Source organism: Podarcis filfolensis (genome assembly GCF_964270895.1).
Source record: "Podarcis filfolensis genome assembly, chromosome: 3".
In the NCBI taxonomy this organism is placed as follows: Eukaryota; Metazoa; Chordata; class Lepidosauria; order Squamata; family Lacertidae; genus Podarcis; species Podarcis filfolensis.
Genome location: NC_139606.1, coordinates 74,491,134 through 74,507,981, shown reverse-complemented (window position 1 = coordinate 74,507,981; position 16,848 = coordinate 74,491,134). Strand labels below are relative to the sequence as shown.

Sequence of the window (16,848 nt, the reverse complement as noted above, 5' to 3'; positions counted from 1 at the left end):
TTCCTGCATTGCAGGGGGTTGGACTAGATGACCCTTGGGCGGACCCCTTCCAACTCTACAATTCTATGATTAAATCCTGCAATGTCCTTTAGCTATCCAGAAAACTTAGCTAGATTGGGTCCAAACCCAGTCTTGCAACAACATGCAGATTCCCTGTGAAGGGGCATTTATATCAGAATGTGTAAATAAGGTGTATGCTGCTGTCGGAGTGCAGGAAGCAGTTGCAGTGGGTGGGAGGGAGGAATGAAGCATGCAGAAATGTGGACTGCTATCCAGCAAGGCTCACCTATCAGGCAAAATAGCAAGGGTGGTGGGGAGATTCATCACATGGGTTGACATGTGGTTGGAATGGGCCAAATGCAGCAGAAAGGTTATTGGTCTATGCAGCAATCTTCCCAATTGGCTCAGCTATGTGTGCATATTCCTTACTTCCCAACAAGCAACAAAGCCACTAGAGGTTGTTACTGTCAGTGTCTACAGCTGCTATTGCACCTCTCTCTGGTTACTTGACGCATCTTTCTCCCCCTGGATAGAGCTTCAGGCTTTGTCCCAGGTAGATTGTGCACTGCTCTAGAGGCTACATAAGTGCATTGTAGCTTGGGCTCCACTTCCTTGCTGTGTGAATTGTGCTCCAAAACAATGCTTGTGTGAAGCATGAAGGGGATTCAGACCACTGTCTGCAGGTAGCCCTGGGGACGTGTTGCTACCCAAGTTACTGACGGATTGGGGACACTGTGGTGTCTGCAATACAAGAATCAGTACTAGGTCTGTGCCCTCATTACAAATTCATTGGTTGCATCCGTATGTAGGCACTGTCACCAACAAAGGCCCTACCTGGTGGTGATTGCAGGGTCACTGGTTAAACTAGCTATTCAAGTGTTCATGCTGTTATATATTTTGTGTACATGGTGGAAAGCCAAAGCCAAGCAAATTCCACCACCTTTACACATAGTAAGAATTTATAAATTACAGCCAGATTAAAATAGCTACACTTAAGTCCCATTGCAACTGACTTATTCTGTATCTAGTCTCACAGGTGACCATCCTGGTATGGTTGTACCTTGGTTCTCAAACAGAATGCGTTCTGGGAGTCCATTTGACTCCCGGAACAACCAAAGTACGGCTTCCGATTGGCTTCAGGAGTGTCTTGCAGCCAATCAGAAGCTGTGGAAGCCACACTGGACATTTGACTTAAGAAAATCGTTCAAAAACCGGAATACTCACTTCTGAGTTTTGATTGTTTGAGAGCCAATTTGTTCAGGAGCCAAGGCGCTTGAGATCCAAGGTACGAATGTACTGGTTTCCTGAAAATTCCTTCATGGAAGCACTCTCTGTGCAAAACCTGACAACATGACTGAGGTGGCAGTTTGTGTTTTATTTGTGAAGGAAGCAGGCTTGGCTGTACTTAGATAATTTTACTTATTTACATACACACACCATGTTTGGTATAAAGTTTAATAAATTACAGGTCAAGCTTGAGTTTTCTGTTACAATAGTATAAAAAAACAAAGCTGCATAGAATAACCTACAAATAATTTGTACACATCCTTTGGATTTATAAGATACAAAGTTCACAGCTCTCTTCCAAGCATTAAGGAGTATAAAATACTGCTGTTGGTCTCAGTTTGTGTGAAATTTATATTACTATTCACTGAATAAGCAATCTAATTACACTTATATAAGCTCACAAAAAGGAAGACCCATTTGCTTTCACTGTATTTGTGTAAAAATATACCAAGTGTTACAAAACTTTAAATTGATTGGATTAAAATAGCTAAAACTTATGTGAGTGAACTGATCACTGGGGAAAGAGGGTAGGATTCCTAACATTTGTAAACTTTGGAATGGAAAAGAATATGGTAAGAGGCTTTCAGAAGTGTATCTGAGATTTTTAAAAGTCTATCTAATACAGTACTGGAGAAGGTACATGTTGGTCCTCAATGCTCTGAGTTTTTAACAAGATTTTCTATAAAAAGTCAAAACATCAGTTCAAAGACTATTCAAATGTTTACAAAAAACATATATAATTATTACTAATAATGTTTTACATGTCAGAACACTCCAGATGTCATTTCTTCCTTGCATGATCCCAAGCCACAGTTAATAGAAAGTTATTTTCCAACATGTGCAAACTGGAAAGACCCAGTTCACAAATTATACTGACATGGCCTGTCAAACATGCTTGAGGACGCCTTAAAATTTGTCGCACATGGCTTTCCTTAAAGGAGGATTCACACAATGTGTAACTTGGGTTGACAGCATGCCAGAAATAAATGGGCTGCAAAGTAGCTGAGCGTCTTTTCTTCAGCACAAGGCAGGAATGCACTTTAAGTTCCAATTAGACGCCGATGATCTCAGCTCTACTCCAGGGAATGGCTGTGTTCTTAGAAATATTCCTCCTCTTCATCAAAAAAGCCATTTTCCAGAGCATATGCACAGTCTGCACTTGATACAGCTTGGCAGGCACCTTTATATTCTTGAATTGACTCATAAAGGGAGTATAGTTGACATAATAATGACATATCTAGCTGCCGGAGACCAACCTTGTAGAAGAGAACACACACACATATTAGTATTTATGGCTTAATTTTACTTCTAAAATGCTGGTGCTTGCACATTTTGCTCCCCACAATGACTTCACTCAGAAGATCAGTGTTGTACCTGACAATTACACAATATGAGCAGGATAATTAAATTACGTGGGAGATTCCACCCTGCCGAAGTAAGGAAGAAACAGCTGTGGGGGAAGCTGGAGTATGCAGGAAGCAGCGTGGCAAAACATTCCTGATGCTTAAGTCATGTTACCATGCCCTCTTTAATAGCAGAGGATCTGTGTAACCATAGGCTGATGCTGCATTAAGGAGAAACCAGATGTGATTAGCACAGACCTGTGTCAGAAGTGGCTCACTGCCAATTTCTTATAAAGTGGGGAAATAAATGTAGTTTAAGGTGCACCTTGGGCTGGTGGGAGAAGGGGGACTGAAACTCCCTCCTTTTTATTTTTTACTCCACTGGGGGAAGGTTCTAGTCAGTGTGCCCCTATGGGAGAGAAGCAACTTCATGGGAACGAAAGCATGAATTGAGGAAACATTCAGTGTTCTCTCCCTCCTCCCTCGATATGCTTTGAATTCTACTTCATAGGAAATCAACAGAACCCAATTCTGACAAACTGGTGCAGGGATGACTGCTGTATCAGGCCCAGCTCCACACTTTCATTTGATTGGTTGGCGGGGGGGGGGGGCGGGCAGTTGTCTCTAGCCCTTGTAGAATGAAAATGATGAAGCAAAGGTACCATTCAAAGCAATCGCTTTGTGAGATATGATACTATTCCTGCCTTTCAGTGGTCCCCCCCCCATGCATGAAGCAGAGCTCTGATTCACAAGTGCTCTTGAGAAATTAAGGGTCGATGGGAAAAGACTTCCACATTCATTTTGAAGCCATGTTGGGGTCTTTCTTCTCTAGTACTTGTATGACTCAACTGTTCTCCAGAGACTGTCTGCTTCATTCTGAGGGTGCCTGTTCATCTTCCTTGGTAAATAACTGGTTGTTGCACAAAGAAAATAATTGAGAAATCCAGGATTTTAGCATAGCTGTGATTGGGCAACAACATGTCTACCCCAAAGCAAAAGGTACCAGCAAAGAAAAGAGTCCATTCTCTTTTGAACTCTAGTTTATTTTTCCCCTGAGTATGCAAACTTAAAAAAATCCTACCAATGCAAATATAAATACAACCCATCATTACTCTATCCATATTGCCTCAGGGGGAGGGTGTGGTGAGGTTGGGAAAGTGTGGGTTATAGCATCCTTGCCAAAAAGTTGTGTTGCTGTGCTGATACTGCTTGGATAGCGGGGAGGCGGAAGATAATACTGCATGACAACCCTGCAGTGTAGTTCAGTGTATTCTAGCCTCGTAAAAGTGTGTGCCTCTGTTTTTACAGAAATGAAGCTGGGGAGGTGTAGAAGCAACATGGAAGGTGACTGCTTTTCCACTCATGGGGGGGGGGAAGGAAATGGGGATTCTTGAGAGCAAGGTGCTGCACTTAATACACTTAAATGAATATATTCATGTCAAAGGATCAACTACTCCTTTTTGCTTAAAAAGAAGAAAAGATGGCTGTTTCACCTTGGCTGGTAATATTGTTGTAGTTTTTACTAGGTATAAATAAATAGCTATAACATATGCTCCTAAAAGACACTCCTCCTTTAAAACAATGTACGGTAATCTTTACCCAAGAATAGGCATCTGAACCAAAATAACTGTAAATTTAAAATCTCTTGTGACCCCACCGCCATCCAGCTGAAACACCATTGCTGGTCTTGTACTTAATGAGGTATTGCTAGCCTAAGATTAATTGATGACAGATATACAGTATCATAAGTGGTTTACAAATCATGGAACATGAGTTCTTTGCATGTTTTAGGGTTAGCATTGAGGGAGAACTGAGCTTTTGTGCCTTTAACAGCTATGTGACAAGCAGTAATTTAACAGGTTATGCCTTTCCTTATATAGAAATCCAGAACTTCCCCATCTCCTTTCCTTACACCCCCTCCATATCTGTTCTGGGGGTTCCCAAAGCAAATTTGGGGAGTGTGGAGGGGGAAAAGAAATGGAGAAATATTTGCACTAATGGAAGTAGTCAGCTGGATATCACCCATTTTGTTGGACAGACAAGTTATTACTGTATGGCCCCCGACTTATCTTATGGTCCTCCACCCCACAAAAGAGAATACAAATTTGCGTATGACACAAAGCGTATGCAAATGTATGCCCTCTTTTGCAAGTAAGGCAAAATGCATAATCCACATGGGCTCAGAAAATCCTGGATAGGCGTGTCTGCCCCTTGAAGAACACTCAGTTTGATGCTTGCTTGCTGTAGCACTTGTGGAGGGCAGCCAGCTACTACAACAATTCCATCCTATTTACTCCCAGCTTTTCACACAAGCATTTTAAAAGAGAGCATTCTGCTCCATCAGAATCTGGGTAGCTTAAAGAAAGGACAGGAATGAAGTACAAAGCCAGGTTGTTCTGAACGCTTAAATTCTTGAATTAAATACAGAAACTGCCCAAGGTATAACAAGAGTCTTTGAGCATTTTACAGAACTTCTTTCAGGGCTTACTTCATCATATATTACCTGCCTCCTTCCTTCCTACACAGTAATGGAGAATTGAATGAATGTGGAAGACAAGAGTACTTTGTATTATCTGCACTATGCCATAAATGTTCTTTTTAATGTATTTAACTTTTTGGTCCATAGGACTTCTGTTTTTTAGCCATATGCAACTACCTTCAGCTTATATGGGCAGCTTTTCACAAGGACGTTTAGGAAAATAATATGAATATAATCAAACACCTCATATCATTCATTCTTGCCTTTCACACAACTCATGCCAGGCTCCTCCCCCACCCCCCGGGCCCCGAAGTAGAGAAAGAAAAATAGCATAGGCATTGCAGCATCCAAGATCATAGCACATTATTTTATTCTGCCTTTCAAAAATGATATTACTACCAGAAATTAAGCTTGCTTTTCTCCCCTTAAGGTGGATCTAGTGATGACTTCTCATTTGCCCTTCAAAGCAAAACACTCACCTCCCACTAATGGGCAAAACTAACTTGCAAGGCTAGCCGTGTTACAGTTCAATTAGTTATTCATAAGGAAAACAGAAATGAATCATAGGTAAACAACAACTGCAGGTATTTGTGGGGGTGGCAAGATTAAGAATTATAAGTAAAAGTGGGTGAAGGATGAGCAAGACAAATATGCAGGCTAGGTATCATCAGAAAAGCAATCTAAAGAATTGGGTTTATATCTCTTACCAGAACATACAATTTCATTTTCCATCCAAAAGATACAAGTAAGATTTATGGTGGAGGGTGTGATACCATCTAATTATGGTTGTTGATGTTTTTTACCTTTGAGATATAATCTCAACATTAAATAGAAACCACACAGCCAGGCTCCAGATTCCATAAATACACCTTCTGACTAGCAATGGCATTAGTGAAGTCAGGAATATCTACAAATTGTAGTAGACAAACTTACAGTAATAAGCTATGCACCATGCACTGCAGATGAGAGGGGCGTCAAAATGCCAGTCGGTTTCTTTGCACTAGCTGATGATAAACAGTGGTGATGGGGATTGACACTGGCATAGCACCAGGCTTACGAGGTGCAATTCCACCAGCAGAGTGATAAAAAATGGGCAGTGTGTCAGGAGGAGGAACAACAGGTTCTCGAAGCTTCCCCAAGCTTGGCTGTGTGTAAATTAAAAACATTCCTACTGAAGCTAATGGAGAGCTAAAATCCACTGCCCCAGCTCTTCTTACTCTGTTTACACACCCACCACCTGGTATCTCCATTCCTCCTACCATGCAAAATATCTCTTTTCTTTCTCACAAAGGCACTCTTTCCCCATCGGGGGCTGAACGGTTGCCAAGGGGAGGCCAAAGGTTCACCATGCAAAAGTGAGGCTGGGTGATATGCCAGGAATGACCATCCTTCCTGTATGTTTTCCTGTCCAAAGGCTGATCTCCAGCCCATGTGCAAGGGCACCTGCAGGGACCCCGGTTATGGGATTTGGACTGGATGCACCAGAGTGGTTCACAGTGATAAGGGCACTCTAGTATGTATTTGCAGCGCTGCATCTTATCTGTGTGGTTGGGCAAGGTGATGTTGATGTTTCACCATCACCACACATAATTTCTTCCTTGTGCAGCGAAGCTGAGGGTGTCATCAGTATGCAACATTGTGATTGGTGGGCACTGTCATGAATGCAAAGAGAACATGTGTAAGAGAAGGTGTCTGACTCTAATACTCTGTATTTTAAAGTGATATTTTGCTGTTTTCTGAAGGGAGTTTACAGGATCCTAACATACAGTGCGCCATACGTACACCACATATGGCCCGAGCTAGAAAATGCTATGATGCTTTCATGTTCTATTTCCAAGGACCATGTGCAGATTGACAGCAGTATCCCACAAATACTGCAAAGAGAAAATACCTTTTAATCACATCTTAAAATAGCCAGATTTAGAGTGATCACATGCTGTGCGTATTCATGAGCTGACATCCTAATTCTACGAAAACTTGTCAACCATTGCAACTTCCTTCCTACAGCAGGAAAAAAGATAGCTCCAAATTACTTAACCAGGGGTGTGCCAGACAGGCATAGATCTCTGCTGCCTTTGGAAGTTTCATGTTACCGATCCAAAGGAAAAGTTTTGCATACCTAATAATTCAGTCATGTTTCACTAAGAGCAATGTTGCTTGTTTAACCTGAAGCTTTTGTCTCATAAAAGGCATATGTGTACCACTTAAAATGGGAAAACCTTTTAGATTGCGGGTTTTGCACAAGCTTTTCTGGGACAATGAAAGGACTCATTCTTAACTTGATTTATAGGTTTATAAGACAAAAAGCCATGCTTGATATTCAAAATGAATCTAGCCCATACTTTGTTTGCTTACATGATCTACTAGTGTAACAATATTTGAAGCACTTCAGTTTTTAGTCACATTTAAAAACCAATGTGAATCTGCTGCTGTAAGCAATCTGGTGCACAGCCCAAGTACCAATCTTGTGCAAAGTAAAAGCCCATTAAGCCAATTAACCTACATTTCAGAAGACAAGTCAAAGGTGGGAAAGAAGCAGCCTGCTTACTAGAAGTCACATTCCACTTTCTGAAACAGAACAGAACACTTCTGATCCAAATAGTGAATATAAAGAACAGGTGTGTGCTTGTACAATATGCAACTATGACTAGAGCGCAGAATGAATTCTAACTAAAAGAGAATTTGTAGAGGAACTGAAAGAGTGAACAAGATCATTTTGAGAGGAAATAGCTTTTAAGTACTTTATTTTAGAAGGAAATAAAGAGAAGGACAGAATGAGAAAAGAGTTTTAAAAGGGAAGATAATGGTGACATACTTCAGATGCTATTGAGGTTTTGTTTTTTGTTTTGCCAACCTTTTGATTTGAGTTACTTTTCTCTCTCACATGTGGAATGTTTCAATCACAATCCCTAGATAGGTCTTGCATCCATTAACTGCAACTTGGGTAACTATCACAGGCTTAGGCCCAAAAAATTGCACAACTAGCTCTATGCATCCTTTGGGTTTGTCATTCTAGAATGACAGCCCCCACCCCACCCCCCTTTACCTCCTGGCAATTCTCCATTTGAACTCCTCAGTTTCACAACTGTTCAAAGGGTAAATAAATAAGTATAAAAATTTCACAGGGTCTGCCCAAGGTCTTCAGCACAGCTAAGGTAGCCATAGTGATTAATAAGCAAAACAGCTTCCAGTTTCCACCTTTATCGCTTTTAAATCTATCTAAAAATAGATTTTATCCCTAAAAATGTGTATATACAGCCTTTTGGACCTAAGAGGGAGCCCCAAATGCAATTTACAAGAATTAAAAACTCTACAACTAAAAACAGTATTAAAGTAAAAAGAAGAGAGCAAAAAAATGAGTCTGCAACAGGTAAACAGGCTTGGTGGAAAAGTGTCTTACTGCACAATCCTAACCATATCTCCCCAGAATTGAATGGTGCTTACTGATGGGCATAGCCAGGATTTTGGGGGGGGGCAGGACTTTCGTTGGGGGGGCAGGACCTCAGTTCTTTATTTTTGTTGACTGGGGGCAGCTGCCCCCCCCCAGCCACACCCAGTCTTTTTTCTAAAAAAATGTTTAGGGGTACTGTACTCTCATTTTCCTACTCATATTGAAATACTGCCCCTCAATGAGGCCAAACTTAGATTCACAAAATGTTTAGGGGTATGCATACCCCTGCGTACCCCCAGAAAAAAAGGCACTGGCCACACCCATGTGCTTACTCACAGGCAAGGGGACTTAGGACTTGCCCCCTCAGCTGCCCACCTAAAAGAGGCCAATCTCACTTCCTTTGGGAAGCAGATCCAGCAACTGGGGTGCTGCCACCTCTTGCTATCGCAGTAGAGAAGAGCATTTTCCTTTTTTTGCGCAAGGAGCTGGGATGAAAACTCGAACCCTGCCTGCCACAAACAAAAGGTTTCCTTTCCACCGTGTGCATCGTACCGGCATGCAAGCGAGGGGAGCAGAAATCGCCAACAGCCTCCCGGCGCCGGAATTGAACTCTGCACGCGCTCAGAGGCGACGTTCTCGAGCCAGGTCCCGGGACTCAAAATCGAGCAGTTTTAAAAAGGGGGTGGGGCGGAAGACTTGCACCAAGCACAAACACGCAAAAAAAAGCAAAAACTGGCGGGTGCTCACCATCTCTTTCCGCAGCAAGGCCAAAGCGGCGTCCAGGTTGGGAGGCTTGGGCGGCCGCGGGGATCCCCTTCCCCCTCCGCCGCCTCCGCTGCGGCTCAGCTCGTCCTGGATGCGGGACTTCTGCGCGTAGAGCCGCTCCAGGTCCCGCCAGCGCCCGCCTGCTCCGCCCGGGCCGACCCCGCTCGAAGAAGAATTCAACAAGCCGCTCAGGCTCTTGGGCAGGGGAGGCAACCCAGACCCGCCGCCGCCGCCGCCGCCTCCGGGCAGCCCCGACCCACTCATGGCACCCGGCGGGGCAAGGCGGCCAGCCGGTCCCCTCAGCCCAGCTGAGCTAAGCCTGCCGCGAAAGAAAACAAGAGCCGCCTCCGCCTCCTTCCCTCGCAGAGAAAGGCTCTCTTCTGTTCGGCTCCGCTCGGGGCCCGCCTCCCTTCTGCCGGCCCCGCTCGGCCCGCCCTCGCAACAGGGACAGGCCCTGAAAGGGAGAAAGAGGCGGGCTCAGGGCGGGCCCGAGAAGGAGGGAAGAAGGCACAATAGACGCAAAATGGTACCCGAAACACTTCGGGGAGTGCGCGGCGGCGGCGGCTGCCGGGAGGGGTTCGCTTTATTCAGCTAGTAATAAAGCGGAGGAGAGAGGAAGGGGGGCTATTCGGGGCTGCTGAGAAGGACTAGCTTAGCAAGAGGGTGCAGTTTAAAAAAAGAAGGGGGGGGAGTCAGTTTGGTCCTAGGTAAATTAAGAGCTGTCGTAAATAAAGAAGGCAGTTTGGTCTAAGGCAGTGGTTCCAAACCTTTTTTTGGCCATGCCCCACCTAAGCATCTCTGAAATCCTGACACACACATCCCGACATGTAATTCTTATTATTCAAAAAGTGAACTTCTATTCACGTGGAGGAAGGCTAAAAGGCCATTCACTGTTAATAACTCATTCTCGAATTGCCCCCCTAAAAAATCAAATTGCACCCCTGTGGGGCGTGTGCCCCACGTTGGGAACCACGGGTCTGAGGTAAATTAAGAGCTGTGAGGGCGGGGAATGTGAATGTGAAACGTTTTCTTATTATTATTTGTTACGTTTCAACAAGGTGGCTCACGTGTTGTTTTTTATTGCTTGAAAAAAAAAAAAACCACGGTAAGGACAAAATAAAATATAGGCCAGGCAGGTCCGAAGTAAAAGATGAGGGAAAGGTGGAGGGGCTTTTTTTTGAAATATCTAAGGCAACCTACCTTAACCTTCGCACCCTCAAGATAATTTGGACTAGAAACTCTCATCTGATCCAGCTACATCTGCAGGGCACCAGGTTGGGGAAGATTAATCTCCAAAGTGTTATCCTGCGCAGGGATAGCAACTCTTTCTCTTCAGTGGAGGGGCATGCAACACTGATAAAAAATTTTCTTCAGTTGGGCATACCTGAGGTAAATCAAAAGGGGATGAGGTGGGGAGGAATATAAATTAGATGTAATGGTACCAAAAACACATGAAGGTGATAAGTGAGTAGCTACTTTCCTTTAGCAAGGATTCCTTTAGAAGTTGGGATTGGGGGAGGAGGGGGGAAGAAATAAAATAAAACAGGTGTTGCCTGTGTGCATATGGGTATGTTATATATGCATTATGCCTTGAGTATTGATGTGTGAATAAATAAACAATACATTAACAACTAATATAAATAATCAAGCAAAGCAAACAAATAATGCTAAATAAATGAATGGTGCTGGGAGAAAGGGGATTATTCCAAGTTGACTATTCCATTAGAAGGGAGTGTTTGAAGCAGGGCATTCTGTGGGTAAGAAAATAAAGTATGTTGCCTTTGACAAAGCAACATGCAAGGCTCCAACTAAAATTGTAGAAGAGAAGCAATTAGGTACATCTGCTTCAGGGAAATAAAAGGGCATGTGTGACTCTGAATCTTTTTATGCACATTTAGCATTCAGTTGTAAGTATGTGAAGCAGGACCCAACTTTCTTTTCTTTTAAAGATACCATGTTGCATCATCTTTCTACCACATGGACACTGTCACATTTGCTGACTAATCCCACAATTAGGATGTGAGAAACTTCCTGATAAATTAGACTGAGCCATGCCATTGTTCTACTAGCCAAGGACTGCCTAATTTGGCCGCAGCTATCCAAGGTAAGGCAAGTGAAAATATCTGTATACTGTATTATTTAAAGTAGTTGAATGTGGTAGCATATCATCCAAGTTTAAATTGTTTACGTTTGGCCCTGTTTTGCTACTTGAGATTCCCCAGCCTGTTTGAAAGCAGCAAATTACTAAACATGGGAAACTTTTCTGAAATAAAAAGGTATTAAGAAAAGATCTAAACAGAAAATGAAAGGGAGCTAGTAAATCTTTATGGCTTTCCACTATTTTGGTATCACCACTGAAAAAGCTTTTTAAATTGTTAGCTGAAATTGTTTTAAATTTGTTGCGTTGCTTTAAAATCTGCTGTATTTACTCATTATTTTTTTAATTTTAAATGTAAACTGTAATATGATAAAATTCAAAAATACATTTTACTTTATCTTACAACAAATAATTTTGGATTAGGTCACTGAAAGCAATCCCAGAGACAACAGTGTCAATGTTCAGTCACAGGAAACAAAGGAAACAGGATTTCAATGACACATTTGGAGCCCAGATGTTTTGGCGCATGAAATAGATAAAAGTTCAGGAAACTGTTTTCTAGGCTGAGTAAAATATGCAAGCAGCAGCATAGTACTTTCATAAGTGGGCATTTCAGTGTACCTAAATGAGCAGCTAGATTGAATGGATATTGTGAAAGGAATAGTGAAGAAAATGGAAAGAATATGCAAGATAATAGAAAAAAGTGAAGGTGAAGCCAAGTTTGTTGTTTGATGTTTGTGTCTCATCCCAAGGTGAGATATGTTAGCAATTTCCTCAGATTTTCTGCAGGCAAAATGCTTTATGCAAACCATTTCCAAATAGTTCCTTCGCTGTGTCACCACTGTTCTAAGCATGACTCTAGCCTATTTTATCTATTCCATCTTTAACTATATTCATCAATGCTACATCTGCATTGACAGAGTGCCCCACCATTATCTGAGGCTTTGTGCAGCTGTATCTGTCATCTAGTGTTGTGCAGGCATAGTGGGGCTTCCAATATATCACATTACCTCTCATCTAGTGTAACAAGTATAGGACTGTATCCATAGTGCATCAAATGAGCAAGTGGATTGGCTGTTAATATAAATACATTTGTATTACCATTTTTGGTCCAAGACATAACCTTGATGCAACCTATGTAATTCTATGTATTGTGTTCATTCCTACAACTCAGACGTAGTTGTTGCAACTGCTTCAGAGCAGAAAAATAACAACTGCCCACAGAGCAACTGAGTTCTCCCATTCCCTTCAGAACTTTAAACTAAATCCTGAGAGTGATGGAGACGATATTACAGATGACAGGGAAGCACCTGATACTGGGGATAATAGCTTCATTGATGCACAGGAAACTGAGGCAGTGCTACAGAAACCTGATAAATGGCAAGAAACTACAAGAAGGAAACAGCTGGAGGGAATGACTCATGGTTTCAGTTGTTTCTACCAATGCACAGAGTATGGGAAACAAGCAGGACAAATTTGAGCTCTCAATAAAGTATGGCAAATATGACCTAATAGGCATTACTGGAATGTAGAAATGGTAAGGTATATATCAGAACAAACAGACCAAACAGGAAGGGAGGAGGAGTAGCATTATATGTAAAGAATGTGTACACTTGTGAAGAGATCCACGACTTGGAGCATGGAAGGCAGATTGTGGGTGTATGGGTAACATTTGTAGGAGAAGGAAACTACACTAGCCTTACTGTGGGTGTCTGCTATAAACCTCCAAGCCAGACTGAAGCCTTCCTGGAGCAGATTACCTAACATTCAAAAAGGAGAGATATAGTAGTTTGGGAGACTTCAACTACCCCATATCTGTTGGAACACAAACTATGCCAAGAATTCCTCCATTGCCTCACTGACAATTTCATTTCCCAAAAGGTGGAAGAAGCGACAAGGGAATAATCTATCTTGGACCCGGTTCTCACCAAGGGGAGAACTAATTGATAAAGTGGAAGTACTAGGAATCTTGGGAGGAAGTAATCATGTGCTTCTGGGTTTCATTATACAAGGGCAGGGGAAAGCTGAGTGCAGTCAGACATTGTCGTGGACTGGCTGGATGCAGAGAAGTAATGGGAGGCACTAGCTGGGGAACTCCCAAGGGAACCTCCAGGCAAAGAAAGCTCAGAGCCAGGGGATTGGTGGTTGGACAACAATGAGAAGAGAAGACTGGGAGGAGGAGGTGTCAGAAGCTGAAGAGGTAACAGGGTTTAGTGAACAGGAGGAGGCTCTGGCAGAGTGCAGTTGTGACTTCTGATGTAGAAGCAAAGGGGAGGTCAAAAGGCTGAGTGGAGGCAGGCTGCTGAATAAGCCAGAGTATCTCCCCTTCCTGCTGTGACCGCCCCCCACCCCCGTCTCCCAAAACACACAGAGAAATGAAGAGGGCAAAGCAAAGAGAGGCAAGATGCCAGAGCCTTAGGCTGCTGGGGAAGGAACCAGGAACCAGGAGAGGAACCTTAGAAAGACCTACTGGGAAGAGTTGCTGTGATCACTACGCCTGCACTGTTTTAGTTTCTTTCAATAAAGAGTTAACTTCACTGACACCAGTGGTTTTTTTATTGCTGATCTCTGACTCTGGCTCATGACAGCTATGTACTCTGGAGATATGATAGCCATCTTCAAATATTTGAAGGGCTGTCACATGGAAGATGAAGCAAGCTTGTTTTCTCCTGCTCCAGAGGCTAGGATCCCAACCAATGACTTCAAGTTAAAAGAAAGGAGATTCCGACTAAACATCAGGAAGAACTTTTTTATGGTAAAAGCTGTTCAACAGTAGAATGGACTCCCTCGGAAGGTGGTGGACATTTGTTGCAGGTTTTTAAGCAGAAGTTGGATAGCCATCTATCATCGATGCTTTAGCATTGCAGGGGGTTGGACTAGATGACTTTCCAGATCCCTTTCAACTCTACAGTTCTATGATTCTATGATGTAGTATGATTTCTTTCCAGACATAATTACCCTCTCCATTTCCGCAGTCTCACTTTACACAAATGAAAGTCACTGGCAGATGCAGGGAAGTACTCAAGATAACTCTGTCAGGAAACAGGACATTGTTTACAAAGTGGGAGCAGGATAATTCAGCACATTTTCTGAGGAAGTCCTGGCTTCTAAGGTGCATTTCTACCCTAAGAGTGTTTACGTTATCAATGCAAGCACAACAGTTCTTAGTGGTTTTTAATCTATTTTTGCATGTCACTAACCAAGAACTAGAGTGAAAGATGAAGGCTTTATCATCATGATCATAAATGGCTCCTGCCAGTCCAATGGTATACCCAATGTGGGTCTAACACGGCGTTGGCAGTGCTACTAATTCAGTGCAGACTCTGAAAGCATGCATTCAGATTGTGTGGATCTATTATGAATCAGTGCACCTCTGGATTGTTGTTGGGAAAAGTGAGTGGGTTTTTGCTGGAACCTTAGACTGCCTGTGTGGGTGTGTGAAGACAAATACCTGTAAAACCAATAATTTTATCCTGACAGACTCAGGGGGAGATCCATGTATGGCACCTTGAGCTCCTTGGAGAAAAGATGGAATATGAATATAATAATAAAGAATGATTTCTATTATTACATTTATACCTCACTTTTCTTCCAAATAGCTTAAGCTGGCGTACATGGTTCTGCCCCTCTCCATTTTATCATCACAACAACTCTATGGAGTAGAGTAGGCTGAGATATGGTGACTGGCCCAAGGTCACCCAGTGAACATCATTGGTAAATGGAGATTTGAGCCCTGCAGTAAACATGCATTTCCTGAGATAGCTTGCATTTGCTGAGAAGGCATAGGGTAGGAATAGATGAGTGGGCTCGTAGTTTTGCATAGCAAGGGATATATACTGTACCTTTCTCCTTGTCTGACTTTTTGGTAACCGTAAACATGATGCAGTAAAGATTTTGAAGGCAAAAGTTAATTAGCTTTTTCCATTCTGTGCAATACTATACCTGAGATTGGTGCATCATATTGAATTCCAAGGAGCCAGGAGAATTACAGGAAAAATCCAGGGTGTCTGAAAATTTGACATTCATGCCTAGACATGTTATCATGTCTTCTGTTTTGTGTAGGGTTCAAGGCCGGCCCACCCATGAGGCAAGTTGAGGGGACCACTTTAAAAGGCAAGATCCACAGGGGCAGCAAATTCAGGCTCCAAATAATTCATTGCTCGTTGCTGCTGCCAATGCCGCAGGCTTCTTGGAAGCCAGATCTGACTCCTCCTCCTCAGCCTCTTGGCAAGTAGGAGTTGTTGCTGGTCTCTTCCCACCCTTGGGAAATGACCCTCAGATCCAGGGTTACTACAGAAATTTTAGGTGACCTATCAGAAGCAAACTATAGAACCAAAGCAACATGGGACTGCGCACACTTGATCCCTCATGAACTTGAAGATCAAGAAGTAGGGCGTGTTCCGAGTGCAGTATTTCTGTAAGACGAGAACGCTTTCTGTTGTAGCACAAGAATTATGGGACATTTCACTTTAAAGGGCCTGCCAAGCACTGTCTTTATCCAAGTTTTGATAACAGGTGGCATCATTGTACTATTAATTTAGTCCAAACAAATTTTGTCCAAATCTCTTGTCTGTGGAGCCAGCTTTATTGATAGCCAACTAGAGCTGAGTCAAGAGACAAAGAGCTTTATTTCAAGTGAGTTTGTTAGTATAGAGGCAAATGAGCCATCAAAAACCACAGTTAGCATATCTGTATCCTTCCTGCCTTCTTGCTATGCTATCTTGGCCCACCATCTCCTTAGACAAAGACAGTATAAGAACATTCTTTACATAATATATATTTACTTAGTTCAAGGGCCAAACTAGTAATTACAGCATCATGACCAACTAGGATAATTTCAAGACATGCAAATTGGAGACCAGGAGGCAGGGAAAAGTAACTGAACACACACATTCTCTCCATCCCACTTTCCCCTTTAATTTTTTTTCAAGACCTGATAACACTCTGCCAAATAAATTATTAGGCATCTTGCACACACTTTTATTTTCTAAATACCTTAATTCTCTGCCAGCGTTGGAAATTCAGTTTCATTGTATTAAACGAGATTGCTTTTATTGAAGGATTATCTTGTTCTGAATGGAAATGGAATTTTTCACACCATAAAAATGTTGTGAGCCATACATTACCAATGTTATCAGTAGCCTTTAAAAGTATGGTTTGAAGAGTTGGGTGGTTTCAGGGAGGGAAATGAGCCTCAATATTATTCATTGGAAATATGGTACTTCAACTCAAACTTAGTCTCTTTCCTGTTTTGAGAGGAAGCTGGTGGCAGTTCTATCAATGTCGTTAAATAGTCTCTTTACTGTTTATACAGTACAGTTCTATGTACGTTTGCCCAGTAAGTCCTACTGTATTCCACTGAACTACTCCCAGGAAAGTGTGCATAGCATAGCTTTGCAGCAGCAGTGTTCTTTGCTGCTTCAAACCTGTACACACCTCATAGGCATAGAGTTGGAAGGGAGGAGATAGATAACATCCTATGGTC

General features: G+C 42.5%; 1 protein-coding gene and 1 long non-coding RNA gene across 2 annotated transcripts; one reads left to right on the top strand and one right to left on the bottom strand.

The window, feature by feature from the left end:
- Positions 1-1,441: 1,441 nt before the first annotated feature.
- On the bottom strand, positions 1,442-9,674 carry FAM89A (family with sequence similarity 89 member A). The gene is made up of 2 exons (XM_083606137.1): positions 9,248-9,674; positions 1,442-2,543 (listed from the first exon to the last, which is right to left on the bottom strand). Exons 1-2 carry the CDS (start codon positions 9,527-9,529, stop codon positions 2,385-2,387), a joined length of 441 nt encoding a protein of 146 aa, XP_083462263.1. The 5' UTR covers positions 9,530-9,674; the 3' UTR covers positions 1,442-2,384.
- A 267-nt stretch (positions 9,675-9,941) lies between these two features.
- Positions 9,942-13,904, top strand: LOC310759192. Its single transcript, XR_014546249.1, has 3 exons — positions 9,942-10,654; positions 11,215-11,369; positions 11,787-13,904. It is a non-coding gene; the product is annotated as an uncharacterized lncRNA (long non-coding RNA).
- Positions 13,905-16,848: the final 2,944 nt, after the last annotated feature.